The 15,981-nt window shown below is 44.1% G+C and overlaps 2 protein-coding genes across 13 annotated transcripts in view; one reads left to right on the forward strand and one right to left on the reverse strand.

The window, feature by feature from the left end:
* Positions 1-14,309, reverse strand: part of FGD6 (FYVE, RhoGEF and PH domain containing 6) — a 135,464-nt gene extending 121,155 nt beyond the window's left edge. For 2 of the 3 annotated variants that reach the window (XM_002711207.5, XM_070052713.1), the window contains exons 1-2: positions 14,052-14,266; positions 6,388-8,815 (exon numbers count right to left, since the gene is read on the reverse strand). In XM_002711207.5, the coding sequence (XP_002711253.1) occupies positions 6,388-8,815; positions 14,052-14,067 (2,444 nt within the window). In that variant the 5' untranslated portion in view covers positions 14,068-14,266. Of the gene's footprint in view, positions 1-6,387; positions 8,816-14,051 lie in introns of all 3 variants that reach the window. The other variant, XM_008256897.4, reaches the window with a different exon arrangement.
* A 277-nt stretch (positions 14,310-14,586) lies between these two features.
* The window catches only part of VEZT (vezatin, adherens junctions transmembrane protein), a 90,704-nt gene continuing 89,309 nt past the window's right edge, over positions 14,587-15,981 (forward strand). For 6 of the 10 annotated variants that reach the window (XM_008256901.4, XM_070052715.1, XM_051845768.2 and 3 more), the window contains exon 1: positions 14,587-14,764. In XM_008256901.4, the coding sequence (XP_008255123.1) occupies positions 14,729-14,764 (36 nt within the window). In that variant the 5' untranslated portion in view covers positions 14,587-14,728. The remainder of the gene's footprint in view (positions 14,765-15,981) is intronic. The other 4 variants (XM_070052722.1, XM_051845767.2, XM_070052720.1 and 1 more) reach the window with 3 other exon arrangements.

Here is a 15,981-nt window from a genome sequence, read left to right on the forward strand (position 1 = left end):
GCTTTGGATCAGCCCAGCTTCAGACATTGTGGTCATTTGGGAAGTGAATCAGCAGATGGAAGATCTCTCTCTCTCTCTCTCTCTCTCTCTCTGCCTCTGACTCTCTGTAACTTCACCTTTCAAATAAATAAATAAATCTTAAAAAAAAGTTCACATTGGGACCATTCCTCTAGGAAACAAGTCAGAAGCTTTTTTTGCAAACTAGTATGTCTCACTAAAGTAATTACATTAAATTTTACGAAAAAAAAAAAAACCAGCATTATCATATCCTTAGATAAATAATAAGACTTTCAGATTTTTACTACTGAATAAAACTTAAAAACCCAGCAATACAAAACCAATAAGTCTAAAAATAATGTTTTCCTCAAAATGTGCAAATTTCATGTATCTCAAAACAATGCAGAACAGGACACACACACACACATTCTTTCACCTGTGACTAAAAATATCTTTTGAAGTATAAAGTGCCATTCTATCACTCAAAAGCATAAATGTGGGGCCGGTGCTGTGGCTTAGCGGGTAAGGCCACCACCTGCAGTGCTGGCATCCCATATGGGCACTGGTTTGAGTTCTGGCTGTTCCATTTCCAATGCAGCTCTCTGCTACGGCTTAGGAAAGCAGTAGAAGATGGCCCAAGTCCTTGGGCCCTTGCTCCTGCGCTGGAGTCCAGGAAGAAGCTCCTGGCTCATGCTTCAGATCGGTACAACTCCAGCCCTTGCAGCCATCTGGGGAGAGAACCAGCAGATGGAAGGCCTCTCTTTCTCTCTCTTTGCCTCTGCCTCTCTGTAACTCTGCCTCTCAAATATAAATAACTCTTTTTTAAAAAAGCATAAATGTTTGATAAAATTATATCATTCATCTGCTTTGGCAGGAATTGAGACCACGGCAATATACCTGGACAAAACTACTGCAACTAAATTAATTCTCAGTAATTATTTAAAAGAAAAAAAAGAAAAAGTTTACCACCAACAAACAAAACTCAATGTGTCTAGCTACAGTCTCAAGTGCAGGGTGAGTATGTAAATAAACAGATTTGCCAAAACTGTGTGGCTGTGATTCCAACACAAGAAACAGAAAGTCAAAGAGGCATACAAATTTTTGATACTTCCTGAGCTGATACTGAAAATAACTTACAGGAAAGGGCTGCGTTAAGACATATGAGTCCCAGCCCCTATCCTCTAAGTGCATACTCTTATCTGTGATAGTTTAACACAGAAATGCTCATTAGGGCTATTAATTTATATTTTAGTCATCATGTTAAAAATCCAACAATACCACCAGATGGTAAATGCAACCAGGGAGAGATCTGTTCTGGACTAAATCTGATGATTTATAACACCAATGCCATTACAGGATGACATGACTTGTAATGCCATTCAGCAACTCTTTAAACCCAGTCTTATGTTTCAAATGGTGAAAAACAAGCAAAAAAATTACTAATACTTTCCAGGGCAGGTATTGTGGCATAGCAGGTAGACCTGCTGCCTATGATGCCCATATCCCCTATGGGCAATGGTAAGTATCCTGGCTGCTCCACTCCCAATCCAGCTCCCTGCTGATGGCTTGGAAAAAGCAGCAGAAAATGGCCCAAGTGTTAGGGCCACTGCCACCCATGTGGGAGACCCAGAAGAAGCTTCTGGCTCCTGGCTTTGGCTTGGCCCAGTCTTGGCTGTTGTGGCCATCTGAGGAGTGAACCAGTGAACATAAACACTCTCTCTCTTTCTCCCCCTCTCTCTGGAACTCTTTCAAATAAATAAATAAATCTTTAAAAAACAAAACAAAACAGGCCAGCGCTGAGGCTCACTAGGCTAATCCTTCACCTGTGGCGCCGGCACACCGGGTTCTAGTCCCGGTCCGGGTGCCGGATTCTGTCCCGGTTGCCCCTCTTCCAGGCCAGCTCTCTGCTGTGACCCGGGAGTGCAGTGGAGGATGGCCCAGGTCCTTGGGCCCTGCACCCGCATGGGAGACCAGGAGAAGCATCTGGCTCCTGGCTTCGGATCAGCGCGGTGCGCCGGCCACAGTGTGCCAGCCTCAGCAGCCACTGGGGTGTGAACCAACGGAAAGAAAGACCTTTCTCTCTGTCTCTCTCTCTCTCACTATCCATTCTGCCTGTCAAAAACAAACAAACAAACACACAAAAACCTAATAATTTCCTTTATCAGAGATAAGAATAAACTGATAAATTAAAAAGAAATGACTTTGAAGTTTAATTTATTACCAATTCTGGTGCTTCAAGATGACCAAAAGATAAACCCAAACCTGTCAAATAAAACATATTTGTGGGCAAAATTTCCATGGGAAGTAATCCACATTTCTTGATTCCACCTCCTCTCTTTTCAGGCTCCACAGTCAGCCATGTGGCTTCTTCCCTCAGTACCACTGAAACCGCTCTTACCAAGGTCAGAAAACGACTTTCTAAGTGCCGAGTTGAATCATCACCACTTTACTTGTCAAAAATTTATTTTCTTTTTATTTGTAAGGCAAAGAGACAGACAGAGCAATAGAGGCAGATCTTCCACCCACTGAGCTACTCCTCAAATGCAAGGCTGAACCCAGGAAACTGCAACTCAATCTGGATCTCCCGCGAGGCTGACGCCTGCTGTCTCCCATGGTGTGTGTTGGCGGGACTCGAATCCAAGCACTCTGATACAAGATGAGGGCTTCCCAAGCGGCATTTTAACCACTGTGCCAAATGCCTGTCCCACGTACAGTTTTGGGTTTTTTGTTTTGTTTTGTTTTTTTGACAGGCTGAGTGGACAGTGAGAGAGAGAGACAGAGAGAAAGGTCTTCCTTTGCCGTTGGTTCACCATCCAATGGCCGCTGCGGCCGGCGCACTACGCTGATCCGAAGGCAGGAGCCAGGTACTTCTCCTGGTCTCCCATGGGGTGCAGGGCCCAAGCACTTGGGCCATCCTCCACTGCCCTCCCGGGCCACAGCAGAGAGCTGGCCTGGAAGAGGGGCAACTGGGACAGAATCCGGTGCCCCGACCGGGACTAGAACCCGGTGTGCCAGTGCTGCTAGGCGGAGGATTAGCCTAGTGAGCCGCGGCGCCAGCCCTTGTCCCACGTACAGTTTAAAAGCCTTGGCTCAAGTGTCACCCCTGTGAAGTTGTCATTAATGCAACTCAGACAAGACTTGGGTTAGTCAAACCACATTGTACCAGACCTGTCTGTTGCCTTACTGGGCAGAAGCTACTTGGAAGCAGCCTCCCCTTTTCAAAATGCACAGTGCTTGACATGTGATCGTCTGTGCGATTTGAAAAAATCTGAGGATTTGCTAGGTTACCTAGGAAAACCCATTTATCATACTTTTTCTTTGAAGTGCTTATAATAAGAACAAACTAAACACAGGAAAAGCCTGGAATGTTTCCAGGGAAAGTTTTTTTCATAGAATGAAGAAATCTGCCTCAATTTCAAAAGGAAAATTCCAACATGTGGGCACTATTATTTTGCTGATTTGTCTACAACCCTTTAATACCAAAAGATTAAATTTTATGAATTTCCCTGTGAACATCAAACTTCTTGGATAAAAGTAGTAAATTAAAAATCACTGACTTATCAGCGAGAGGGAAATGCCCACTGCCCGCTCTGTTTTAGGGTTACTATGCCTGAAACATTTTGGGGAACAGGTCTCATACCTGTACACCAACCACACAAGAATACTCCCGAGTGGCTCAAGTGTTACTTCCAACAAAACTGCTTTGAGACTCCACCCAGAAAAATCACCTATCCGGAACACCTCCTGCCGTGGTTCCTAAGGCTGTGGGAAACTCTTCCAGGCCCCTTCACTTTACTATTTGGCTGTTGACCCTCCCCCACTCTGGGACTTCCCACTGCTACTCCCTTTCTGCTAAATTTCCCTTCCCCAGGTTCTTCATCTCATTCTTGCCTGGGGTCAGAAACTCAATTAGCAGATTCTGCAGTTGGCAAAGGAAGGAAAGAGAGAAAGGGAGGTAAAAAACCCTCCGCCTGCTAATTTCCAACAGCCCCACCCTTCCCTTCTCCTTATCACTTCCTGTGCCTTCCAGTCTTCCTCACAGCACACCCAGCCCCTAATTTCCTCATTCTTCTTCAGTCACCTCACCCTTCCCACAAACCCTGCTGCCTCAGACCTATAGAACTGCCTCTCTGAGATCCCAGGTGCCCATCCCCACCCTGGTCAAGGCTGCAGGCTCAGCTCCAGCTAGTATCACACAAGAACACAGACAAGGGCCTAGAAAATTCACCCAGGGTTAGTCATGCAGGGGAAGTCAGGACAGTAATGATTAACACAAGTAGGGGTTACACAGGAACCTTTACCACCATTTTCAAAATCATTTGAGAAATACAACCCTATTTAGAATTGGGGACTGTCTACAATGATTTCCTAATACATTATAAACATAGTATTAAAAAAATCTGTAAATGCTAAGCTGTTGGATTTCCTTTTAAACGCTGGTTCACCCCCCCCCCCCCAAGTGGCCACTACAGCACTGCACCAATCCAAAGCCAGGAGCCAGGTGCTTCCTCCTGGTCTCCCACGCAGGTGCAGGCGCCCAAGTACTTGGGCCATCCTCCACTGCTTTTCTGGGCCACAGCAGAGAGCTGGACTGGAAGAGGAGCAGCCAGGACTAGAACCCTGCGCCCATATGGGATGCTGGTGCCGCAGGCAGAGGATTAGCCAAGTGAGCCATGGCACTGGCCCCCAGATCTGTTCCTAATTCTAGCTTCTTGCTAATGCACACCCTGGAAGGCAGCAGGTGATGGTTCAGGCATTTAGATCTTTGTCACACATGTGGAAGACCCAAACTGAGTTACAGGCCTTTGGCTTGGGCCTGGCCCGGCTCTGGATGTCCTATAGTCCTTTGAGGACTGAACTAGTATATGGAAGCTGCAGGAAGCTCGCTCACTTGCTATCTCTCTTTCTCTCTGCCTTTTAAATAAAATAAAACTCTTTTTAAAAAATCTAGAAGAATATCTGAAAATTAAAGGAACTTAAAACAATTTCTTTTGCTTGGTGCAATGACTTGATAACTTTATTCTGTTTACCCAGTAATGCTTCCTTTTTGAGTCCCCACCATGTGCCAGGTATGCTATTTCTTCAAAAGTCACATTTTAATACCTCAGTACTCAAAGGCCTGAAGTCAGTGGGCTACGAATAACAGGAAAATTTCAAAAAGGGGTCTATGTCCTTCCTTGTTAAAAACAAACACTGCAGGTCGGCACCATGGCTCAATATGCTAATCCTCCGCCTGCGGCGTCGGCACACCGGGTTCTAGTCCCAGTCGGGGTGCCGGATTCTGTCCCGGTTGCCCCTCTTCCAGGCCAGCTCTCTGCTGTGGCCCGGGAGGGCAGTGGAGGATGGCCCAAGTGCTTGGGCCCTGCACCCCATGGGAGACCAGGAGAAGCACCTGGCTCCTGCCTTCAGATCAGCATGGTGCGCCAGCAGCGGCGGTCACTGGGGTGTGAACCAACGGCAAAGGAAGACCTTTCTCTCTGTCTCTCTCTCTCTCACTGTCCACTCTGCCTGTAAAAAAAAAAAAAAACAAACAAACAAAAAAAAAAAAAAAAAAAAAAAAAACACTGCAAAACTGCAAATACAATGCAAAGGCTCCCAGTGCCTTCACCACCCACGAGGCAGCTGCAGCGCTGGTTTCATCTGCCTCTCTCCTTCATTCTTCCCTACAGCCAAGGAGTATCTACTGATTCCCTTCTAGGCCCTTTGTTGGGCCTCATGCAGGATAAAAGGATATAAAAAGACCTCTTCAGGAGTTTATAACTGAACACAGAACATCTGACACACCAGAAGAGACCAAGACAAAGACAGTACTGATATTACAGCAAAACTGGGAGGTCAGAACAGGAGTAAAGAATTCCCCCGATGTAACACACAAGCTTCATGAAGCCGTGATTGATGAGCTGGACCATAGGCGATACAGGACAGGTATTCTCAGGTAGGAAGTATATATACAAAAGTGAGGAAGAAGGAGTAGTTACGTGTATTTCCATATCCATCTGTAATCAGCAATTAGCATTCAACAAGTAAAACAAAGCCTCACAGAGTGAGAACTTCTGCAACTTTAGAGGTTCCACCTAACAAGGGCACCATAGGTAAATCCATGGATTATTGCACTACAGATTTCTTATACCTCAATCATTTCTTGTAGTCATCTACACTGTTACTGGATCAAATTCTTTGAATGGGCTAGTGAGTAGTAGTACCAAGCCTACACTACAAATATTCAATCCAACTGCAGGACCAAAGGACACTCCACCTGGGAATCACTGAATATATGTTTTCAGAATCACACCTCAGCAAATATTCCACCCCCCTCTCCATTCCTACCTCACGGGGCTGTTCAAAGTTAATTGTGGTAAAAAAGCACAATGTCTGACACCCAAGTGTTACCTGGAATGCTGCTGTCTGGGTCCAGGTTGCAGCCGGCCATCTGGGGCTTCATAAGGCTCTTCCACTTCATACACATTTGCATCGGCATCCTCCATGCTGCTGGAATTCTGCCATCCCAGTTCTGGAGCTTTCCCTACAGCCATAACAAATGGCAAGTTCTCGTACTCCGGTATTTCCTCATAATGACGTACATTCTCATATTCTGGGGCACAGCCACTGGTAGCAGACTTACAAGGCACCTGAGATAATGACTCCCTAGAGAGCATTTGGTCATCCAAAGACTCAGCTCTTGGACCATTAGCGGCACTGATCTGGCCACGAGACTTCTTTCTCTTCTTTTGACATTCCAGGCTGTAGTTGTCTGCAGAATAGGCCTTGATAGGTTTACTTCTCTTTTCTTCTACCGACAAACCATGCCAATCACTTTCTTTAATTATCCCTTTGCGCTCCCCACCAGAGAGGCTGCCTGCCATGGTATCTCCAAGTTGGCTACTTTTGGACCAAAATTTCTGAAAGTCATTCTTTGTGAAACAGATGGATAGTTTCATGTTCAGCAACTTTTTAAGAGAGTTTTTCTTTGAAGAGTCTTTGCAAGGCTTATTACATCGCTCCATATCCACAGCAGACAAGGATTTTGCTCTAGGCTTGGTGAGAGCAGTCGAAGGCTCACAATTTGGAGGTATAGTGATAGACTTTAGGGACTCCGGGTTCCCTAAAAAGGGTAAAATAGGATGAGGTAATTTCCACACTGGCTTTTCTGAAGTTCGTTTAGGCATATCAAAGGAGGGTGACATGCCATGGTTTGGGGCACACAAATGCTGAAGGTGATTTCTTTCTAGATCCTTCTCTGAATTTTTTTCAGCTGAAGAGTAAGAACTTTTCTCCACAAGCTCCTCAGAGGCAGCCTTTTTAAGCACTCCTGCAGCAGGCAAGCTGTGTCTCTGAGGTTTTTTGGGGACTACTCTTAAAGAACTTCCCTCTTTCATTACAGATTCCTTCTGCATTGGAGGGGCAGACACTCCTAAGTCACAGGCAGTAGGCAAATGTTCATTGCAAGTTAATTTGAGCTGCTTAGGCAGGCTCATTGACACAGCACTACATCTGATAAAACTGGTCCCTCTGTCCCCAGCAGGTGACGTACTAGAACCATCTACTGTCATGCTATCAGAACTTAAATTAGAGTTCGTGTCTAACACAGGTGCCAGTTTTTCAGAGGACGGCGTTTCATGATGCATGTCTTTATGTGAATTAACTAAGTCCTGTCTGTCATTATTGAAGCTCCTATTCAACTCACTTTCATTTCCCGGTTTTATTTTATCCACTTGTTCCTGGTTACACACAACATCCTGATGAAGCACGCTGCTTTGATCATTTTTCAAGCTATCTTCAGTAAAACAAGCACAGCTACCATCTGCAGTCTCTGGTTCTTCAGTACTCTCACTCGGAGTATCTACATACTTTTGGCGTAACAGACGAGCAGTGCGTGTCTTTCTGGGCTTCGGAGTTGGAAATTTGGGGGTACATGGCACTAAGTGAATTTCTAAGGGACCAAAGTCACTGACTTCTGATTTCTTACTAAGTCCATCTGAAGATGTAAAAATACTTTTACCATCTTCCAGTGCTTCTAGTTCGGATGAATGAAAGTAGCTATTACTTTTCTCACTGCCTTGCTGACAAGATTCAATGGTTTGAAGTTCACCCCTTGGGAGCTGTTGATAGCAGTTGTAATGATCTGAAATTTTTTCAAGGCTGGACTGGGGAGGTGACAAATCTGCAAATTCAATTTCGAGTTGTCTGCCAGAATGACAGCCCCCATTCATTTCTGGGTTGCCTCTGGATCTGTGCTGCCGTGGGGAACTAAAAGGCGACGCTCCTTGTGTTAAAACGTCTCTGAGCTTCTCGTCCAGGATGCTTGCCTTTAAAACCACTCCACTCTGGCTTTTGATCTTTTCACTGTGAGAATCACATTTACCCCAGGTTTTTATGGCCAAAGAGGATTCAGCGATTTTATTATTTTCTAAACTGCCAGTCATTTCCATGGGCTCTAACACAAGCTCTTCTAGACACATATTCTCTCCAGTCCCAAGCTTATGGTTACACTCAGAACTGCAGGAACACACTGGTAAAATACAATCACTGCTCTGACGCTCTCCTTTTTTGCCATTAAAGTTGTCAGTGCTTCCGGGTAATTCTTGTTTACGCTCTTCCAGGCTCACAGTGATTTTCTTTGATGGTAACTTCCCAATGTCTCTAACAGGCGAGCTCTTTAGAACCTTGGGTTTGGGGGCTATTGCTGGTTTGGTTTTCTTTGTTGACTGTGGGACACTAGAAACCACAATGTCAGGTTTAGGTGCAATAGGAGGTGGAGCTGGCTTATTATTTGCCACCACAAACTTTGGCTTGGGGGCCACTGGTGGCTTCTTAATCTCTAAAAAGACAAAAACAATAATGACAAAATAACCAAAGCACAAATGATACATGATTAAATCTGGTAACATTTTTACTTTAAACATTATAGACTTCATTTTACTAGGTAGGCTATATTACATTCAATTCTATATTATTCTTAAAAATTCCTTAAATTGTCCTTAAATTCCAGTATACAACACTCTGGGTATACTATACATTTCTTAAGAACTCCAATATAGTTTTTCTCCAATTTTGGAATAGTTTATCATGTTGTGAGTTGATAGTAAATGGAATAATTGACTCTTCTTGCAACCACTAGCATTGCTCTTCAGTTCATCTCTTAAGTGCTAAGAGTTGAATTTGTCTCAGTTGAATGTAGGCTGAAATTCTATTAAGCTTCTCATATGTATAAGCAGTACCACAATGATACAAGGGGCTTCAAAAAGTTCATGGAAGATACATATGAAAAAATCATGCTTAGATTTCAAAAATCTTTTGCAACAGAATAGACTGATCTTTTAATTCCATTCTCCATGAACTTTTTGAAGCCCCTCATATATTGCAGAGTTCTACACGTGCCTTTTATCAATGATCTGTCTACCTCAATAAAGAGAACCCCAAAACAATCTTTAAAAGGAATACAGAACTCAAAGTTTTCCAAGCTTAAAAACTGAAAATTAATTCTTGAGTATTATTTGAAGCTCACAATAAAGTTCATTAAGAACTTCACAGGAATTTTCAATCTATTTCTTTAGGGAGCTTTATTTCTTAAAAGGTCACTCATTTAGGCCCTACCACAGACCTAATCAATCTGAGTACTGGGAATACATTTTAAGCTCCATAGGTGATTATTTTGTTTATTCTTCATTAATAACCACTGTTCTGGTGCATTTAAAAAGATGACCACAATCTCTAGTGTACCAATTCTTCTTCAACATTGTATGTATTTAATTAACATCTATCTGAAGCATTTAATTAATAGGTATTATATGCTAGTTTTGTACAAACCTGCTCCTAGCCTAAAGGACTTAATGAAAGCGTTACAGAAAAGGCCTATTAAAATTAAAGATGTATGCAGCTTCTATACCTATTTCTTTTTAAGTTCTGCCTACACCATCACTTCTCAACAATATTTTCCCAAGGAAACCTGAGGTCAAAATGTTTGATCTTATACTTTTTACACACTTGTTTGTTCCTTCAACAGGCTCTTATACGTAATAAAAACTTAACTAAAAAAATGTTTTCAAAAGATCTGTTGCTGGACATTGTTTAATTATTTGAATCCACAAGGCTTTGATATTTCATTTAATGAAGATTTTCTTTTCAACAAGGGAAATTAGTCACAACACTTGGGGAACATATTACATGGAACTGAGTAAAAGGGGGGGGGGGGGAAGGAGTGCTCTATTTCCCTTTACCAACCAAAGAATTTCCCAAGCCCTTTAATACTTGTACAATGTATGCAATCATGATTATGATAACAAATCCATTCTCGGTAAATTCCTAGGTATGTTATCATACATAAAGAGGATAATGAATTATTTTCAAAATAAATTAGTACAAATTTCTCAGGCAATACAAGTTCAGTCAGCTGTTCAATAAGCATGTTACTAGTTTTGCTTGAATTCTTTTCAGGCAGAAAATAATTCCAAGACGCTCCGAAGCCTAGTGACAAAGCTTCCTTATGATGGTCTAGTAAGTGAAACTCTAGATCGATCAAGTCTGAAGAGAAAATATGAATACTCATGGCCTCTTCCCAACTTCCCATCTTACTCAATAAAAACTAACAGACTGTCATGCTGATTTCCTTTCTGTCGGTCTCAAAATATCCTACCTCTGGGATTTTTAAGAGAATTTTTTTAAAAGGTCAAAGAAGAAAAGAGTTCTGAAGATGGGTTCACAATAACGTGAATGTAGTTAACACTTCTGAACTACACATTTACACTGGTTAAGATGATAAATTTATGCTATATATGTATATTACCAGAAATTTTAAATATTTGAAGCAAAACTAAAAAACTCTAGTAATTAATCTTTTATTTTTGAATCTTAAGAGTCTGTCAGAAGCTTCAGGGTCAATTAACCAATCCACTTTTGCTATTTTTTTTTAATCCACGGTACCAATTTTACTTTTGTCTTTAAATGCATATTGTGTATGAGTCACTTCCAAGAGACATGTACTTCCATTTTCTCTTACTCTTATAGAAATTAAATTACATATGAGTTAGGGTCAATCCCAATAAATCCAGCACATCATTAGGTAACTAAAATCCTCAATGCTTACTCCCTGAATTAACTGTAAATTTGGGCTTATCACTGTTAGTTAATTGTGTATTGGAAAAAAGCCAGTAACATAACTCAGGAGCCAGCTAACCTAACTGTGCGGTGCTGTGCAGATCTGGCTCCACTAATTTCCTTACTTACACATGGGGGAGTTGAAAAGATTGCTAAAGCCCAGATGAACATGAGATTACAACTTGTGAGATAAATGCTTCTGGAGAACCAGGTGTGGTAGCCTTTTTGTCCTGTGTTAATTTTCCTTCACCATGGTCTGGTTCAGCACTGGAAAGCAAGTTCCAGGAGGGTAGGTACTTTGCCTCATTCACTGCCATTATCCCAGGGCAGCAAAAAGCTGGGAATAGTCAGAGCTGTGACAGACACACACTCTCACATGAGTCAGTAACAGGAGATTTCTTTTAAAAAAATTCAATATCCACTTTCACATAGAATAATATTTTGAAAAGTTAGAAAGAACCACTTCAATAGGATTACTGAGTAATTCCTTAATGATGAATAGGAACAAGTGTTCAACTAAGTCATTGGTAAAGCAATATCCCAAATCCTTCATTATTAGTATTTTTTCAACGGCTCTACTTTGAAACAAACGCAACTGAAAAGATAATAAGCCATTATATTGTGGTCTGTTCCAACGCCAGACCTGAAATAAGTGAACAATGTTTGGAAATGTGTCCAGCACCTTTGGATCTTAATACTGTATCAACAGTCAGAGCCAAAGCTTCTTAGAGCAAAGCAGCAGATCTTTTATTTACACAGCTGTTTGGCTCCAGGGAAATATAAGGTAAGAAAGTAAACCACTAGTACCATTTTACTAACTATTACAAACATCCTGGTCATCTGTTACACACAGATGGCTGTGGTTCACGTGTACTCTGTCTTGGCTATTGGACCAGCCAAAAAGCAAAGCACAGATAGGAATGAGCTATGTTCAAAAAGATACAAAATACACACCTACAATTATCTCTCCAATTTCATATATTGCTTAGAATAATCCAAAAATCCCTACAAAGGGCCTGCTAATATAAGCTCCTGCTCACAATACTTTGACTAAATGTTCAACATGATTATTTTCTTAATCAGCCATCCTAAATAGCACAGATTAGTCTCACAACAAAGATTCCCTCTCCTAACTACAAATACCTTCCCTAAAAGTTTTCATGAATTTCAGTACTATTCCCCCAGAGCATCATAATCAGTCTCTAAGAATGAAATATACATAATTCTACAAGAACAGAGTGGAAATAAAACCCAGTTCTTCTCCATATTCCCCATCTAGACACAAAAAAAGAATTTTAATAAATCTTAACAGTTGAGTGAGCAAAAAAGTAGCTAATGCTTCTCAGGGAGCCATACTAAACACCAACTAACTCAGCTAGACACAGGAAATGCCCCTCTCTTAAATACCACAAAAATGTTTGTGGATTTCTTTAATTGTAAAGTTGATAAATAAAAATAGCTTGTATTATTCCAGGATAATTTGAATGAACGAGTCACAGATTGCAAGACAGGGCCTTAGAAATGAGTTTTAATTAGATTAATGCCAAAGTAAGTGCTCTATACCTGTTCATTATAAAGTATGAACTGAAACTGAAAACTGGTTTAGCTAAGACACAACAATTTTAAATGCATTTGACACCCCCCAGAGAGGGGTGGGTCTACAAGTGGCTAGCAGGATTTAAAAATCTCTGGCCACTTCTCATTTAAACTAATTATACTGGCTCAGTAATAATGAAAACTGAACAAAGGTGAGGCACAGAAATTTGGGATGAAAATAATTCATTATGTAAGCAGAAAGGCCCTCCCCCACCTTAAGGAAAAGACAGCTTACAAAGAACTGCAATAGCTACGATAGTGAATCTCACAGACATGCACAGAACATCAAAAAGGAAAGACCCAATGTCTTCTACAGCAGTACTGCATTCCTTGCTTCCTTAGTCCTATTGGCTAACTTCTTGCCTTGTTCATTGTAACCTGATTACCCCTGGAAACATACCTAGGGTTTAGAAATAATACAAATCAGAACATTCAGAGTGCTGTTTGACAGTTTCAAGTTGCAGGAATTTTAAACAAATGCCAAGGAAAGCAATGAAAATTTAATCTGATACGTAACTGCCGATTCTAGAAGAAACGAGGAGGGGGAGGCTTAAAGTATTTTACTGTAAATATTCTAACGAACGTTTAAGCGGACAAAAACGTTGTTTAAAAAGCACCTAATTACTGTTAAGGTCTGGCTTTAAAAGCAACCGATGTTCTTATAAACGGGACGGAACGTTAGCAAGGGTCTGGGAAAATCAAAACGGTTCCTTGAAAAGAGTTCACAAAGTCCAGAACTGCTCAAAACCCACACCTAAGTAAATAACAGGCTTTGTCATTAGGATGAGCGGAAAGGCGCATGGGGGGGGGGGGCAGACAGAAAATCAGGCTTTGTTTACACCAACCAAGCATTCGCACACGTAAAAATCGGTGATGAGCGAAACAAACAAGCAAGCAAGCCACGGGCAAACCCACTCTTCAGTTTTTTGCAAGAAAATCGCCAGGAAAAAAACCCGAGTAACAATGTCTACACCTCCTTCTCCGCTGACGGGAAGGGCTCCCAGTCCACACTAGTTTTAAAGCGACTCCGTCTCGCCGCCGAGTTCCACACGCCGGGCGCCCTGCCCCTTCCTAGAATAACTTGATTTCTGCACTCGGGAAGCCCCAGACGCTTCTCACCCGCAAAGGCAGCGCCGCGTCCACTGCGGGGGACAGTGGCGATGACCCGTCCACACCTGGCGTTTCACCTGGCGCCGAGCCGCCCGCACAGGTCTCCCACGGACCCCGCAGCCCCCCGGCCAGGAGCGGACGCGCGCACCCGGCAGCGCACCGCACTTGCTGAGGGGGCCCTCGGCGCAGCCTCCCGAGCCCACAAAGTTGCTCCCGAGCCCCAGCCCGGCAGCGCGAGAAGCGCCGTCACTTACCGGCGGCAGAAGTCATGACTGCCCGGCGCAGTTCGCTTCTCCGCTCGCGCCCCTCAATCCATGGTCCCCTTTCAGTCCATTGTCTCCAGAGTTTGGAGAGCAGCGAAAAACCCCCGAAGCGCCCACATTCCGTCCCGCGGCCCCGCCGCAGCGCAGCCCGGGCGCCGCACAAAGGATGCGGCCGGCTCCAGCGACCCCGCGGCGCTCCCCGGGCGCGAGCCGCCGGCGGCGGGCTGGCGGGCGGGCGGGCGAGCACGAGCGCCGCCCCGCCGAGCTGCGGGCAGACGGCCAGGCGCGGGCACGAGCAGGACTCACCGCGGCTCTGCCGGCGCGTGCCCGTCAGGCGCTCGCAAAAAAAAAAAAAAAAAAAAAAAAAAAAAATCGGTGCTCCAGGCGCCCCCTGCTAGACGCGGCCGTAAAAGGCAGACAAAAGCCGCAGCGTCCTCCAATCGTAGAGCGCGAATTTCCTGTCGCTCCCGCCCTTCCCGCCCACAGGCTCACGCTCTGCTCCAATAAGCGGGCCCGAAGAGCGGGGTGGGAGGGGCATGGCCCGCGAAGCATGCTGGGAAGTGTAGTTGTCTGGACCCACGCGACGGGCTGAGGCCGCAGCCTCGGTGCTGCCCGTTCTCCCGCCTTCATTTCCCATCGTGCTGAGGCGGGTGGCATGGCGGAGAAGGATGACACCGGAGTTTGACGAAGAGGTGGTTTTTGAGGTAAGGGGAAAATGGCGGTGGGTGTGTACTGCCTTTGTTTCAGAAGAACGAAAGGGGAAGCGCAGAGGCCAGGCGCTCCCGGGACCTGCGAGCAGATGACTGGTACCTGCCTGCCTCAGCAGCCGAATCGCGGCGATTTCCGGGCCTAGCGCTGGCCGCAGCCTGACAGGTGTAGCGGGAGGCGCCCTGTCCGCGGCGACGTCTGTCTGCAGCCCGCCCAGAATTCCAGGCTGGAGCCTGGCTGCCAGTTCCACGAGCGGGAGTCCTGCCCGTTCCTTCGCCAGGGTGGACACGCCGCTGGGGAGGTGCGCCTGCCTGGGGCGGGGCCGCACTGTGCGATTTAGAGGTTCACTGGTACCACTTAGCCTTCCCCTTTCGGTCCTCAGCGTTGGGGGTCAGCATCCACCGTGCCTGAAGTCACCGTTCCCCGTCCAGGCGTGGCCCGCGGAATGAAGGCAGCAGGTGCCAGTGTTTTGACACGATTTAAAGACCGTGTGTGTAGGACCTGCTGTGGGTGGGTGGTTCGTGCTGGGGCGCCTCAGCATCTATGTTGCATTCTTTTGTCCTTTGCTAGATGTAGCCAGTTCTGATGAATCAAAGCTCTGAATTTGAATGCTTTTGTGTAAGACCTTCTCTGCCATTTTGAATGAAAAAAAAAAGTCAAGGGAGTGTTTCTGATACCATTTTTCTGTCAGATCCACATCAAAACTCACACTCATAAATGTTCTATGTATATAGTATGTATTTTTATTTAGTTTTAGTCATCCCTCGGGGTTTCAAGACATTTTTAAAAAATGGCATATGACCTACAGCAGGAGAATCATTCACTAACCATATGAATTGTTAAATGCAGAAATATGTACAACTGCCATTGGAGGGTGAATTTGGACGCAGTTGTCTGTTCTTGAAGCCTCCAAGAGGCTACGCCCAGTAAATGATATCCAAGGTGAATCTCGAACTATGAATCGAATTAGAAGGGCAGAAGAGAGAGCATGTATTACAGGAAGACAGTTGAATATGCGGAAGCTGGAAGGTGTGGAAGTACCCGGTGTGCGTTTTTAGCAGCTGGAGTGTGTGTGTATGTGTGTGGGGGGTGCATCCATATTATATGAAGTGGTCTGAAATAGCCACATTGTAGAAGTAGTGGAAAATGTAGACACTTTACTGAATTAAAGTTTAGATTTGAGGAGTTCCCTTGGCAAGACAAGTACCTGAAT

This window comes from Oryctolagus cuniculus, chromosome 11 (genome assembly GCF_964237555.1).
Source record: "Oryctolagus cuniculus chromosome 11, mOryCun1.1, whole genome shotgun sequence".
NCBI lineage: Eukaryota > Metazoa > Chordata > Mammalia > Lagomorpha > Leporidae > Oryctolagus > Oryctolagus cuniculus.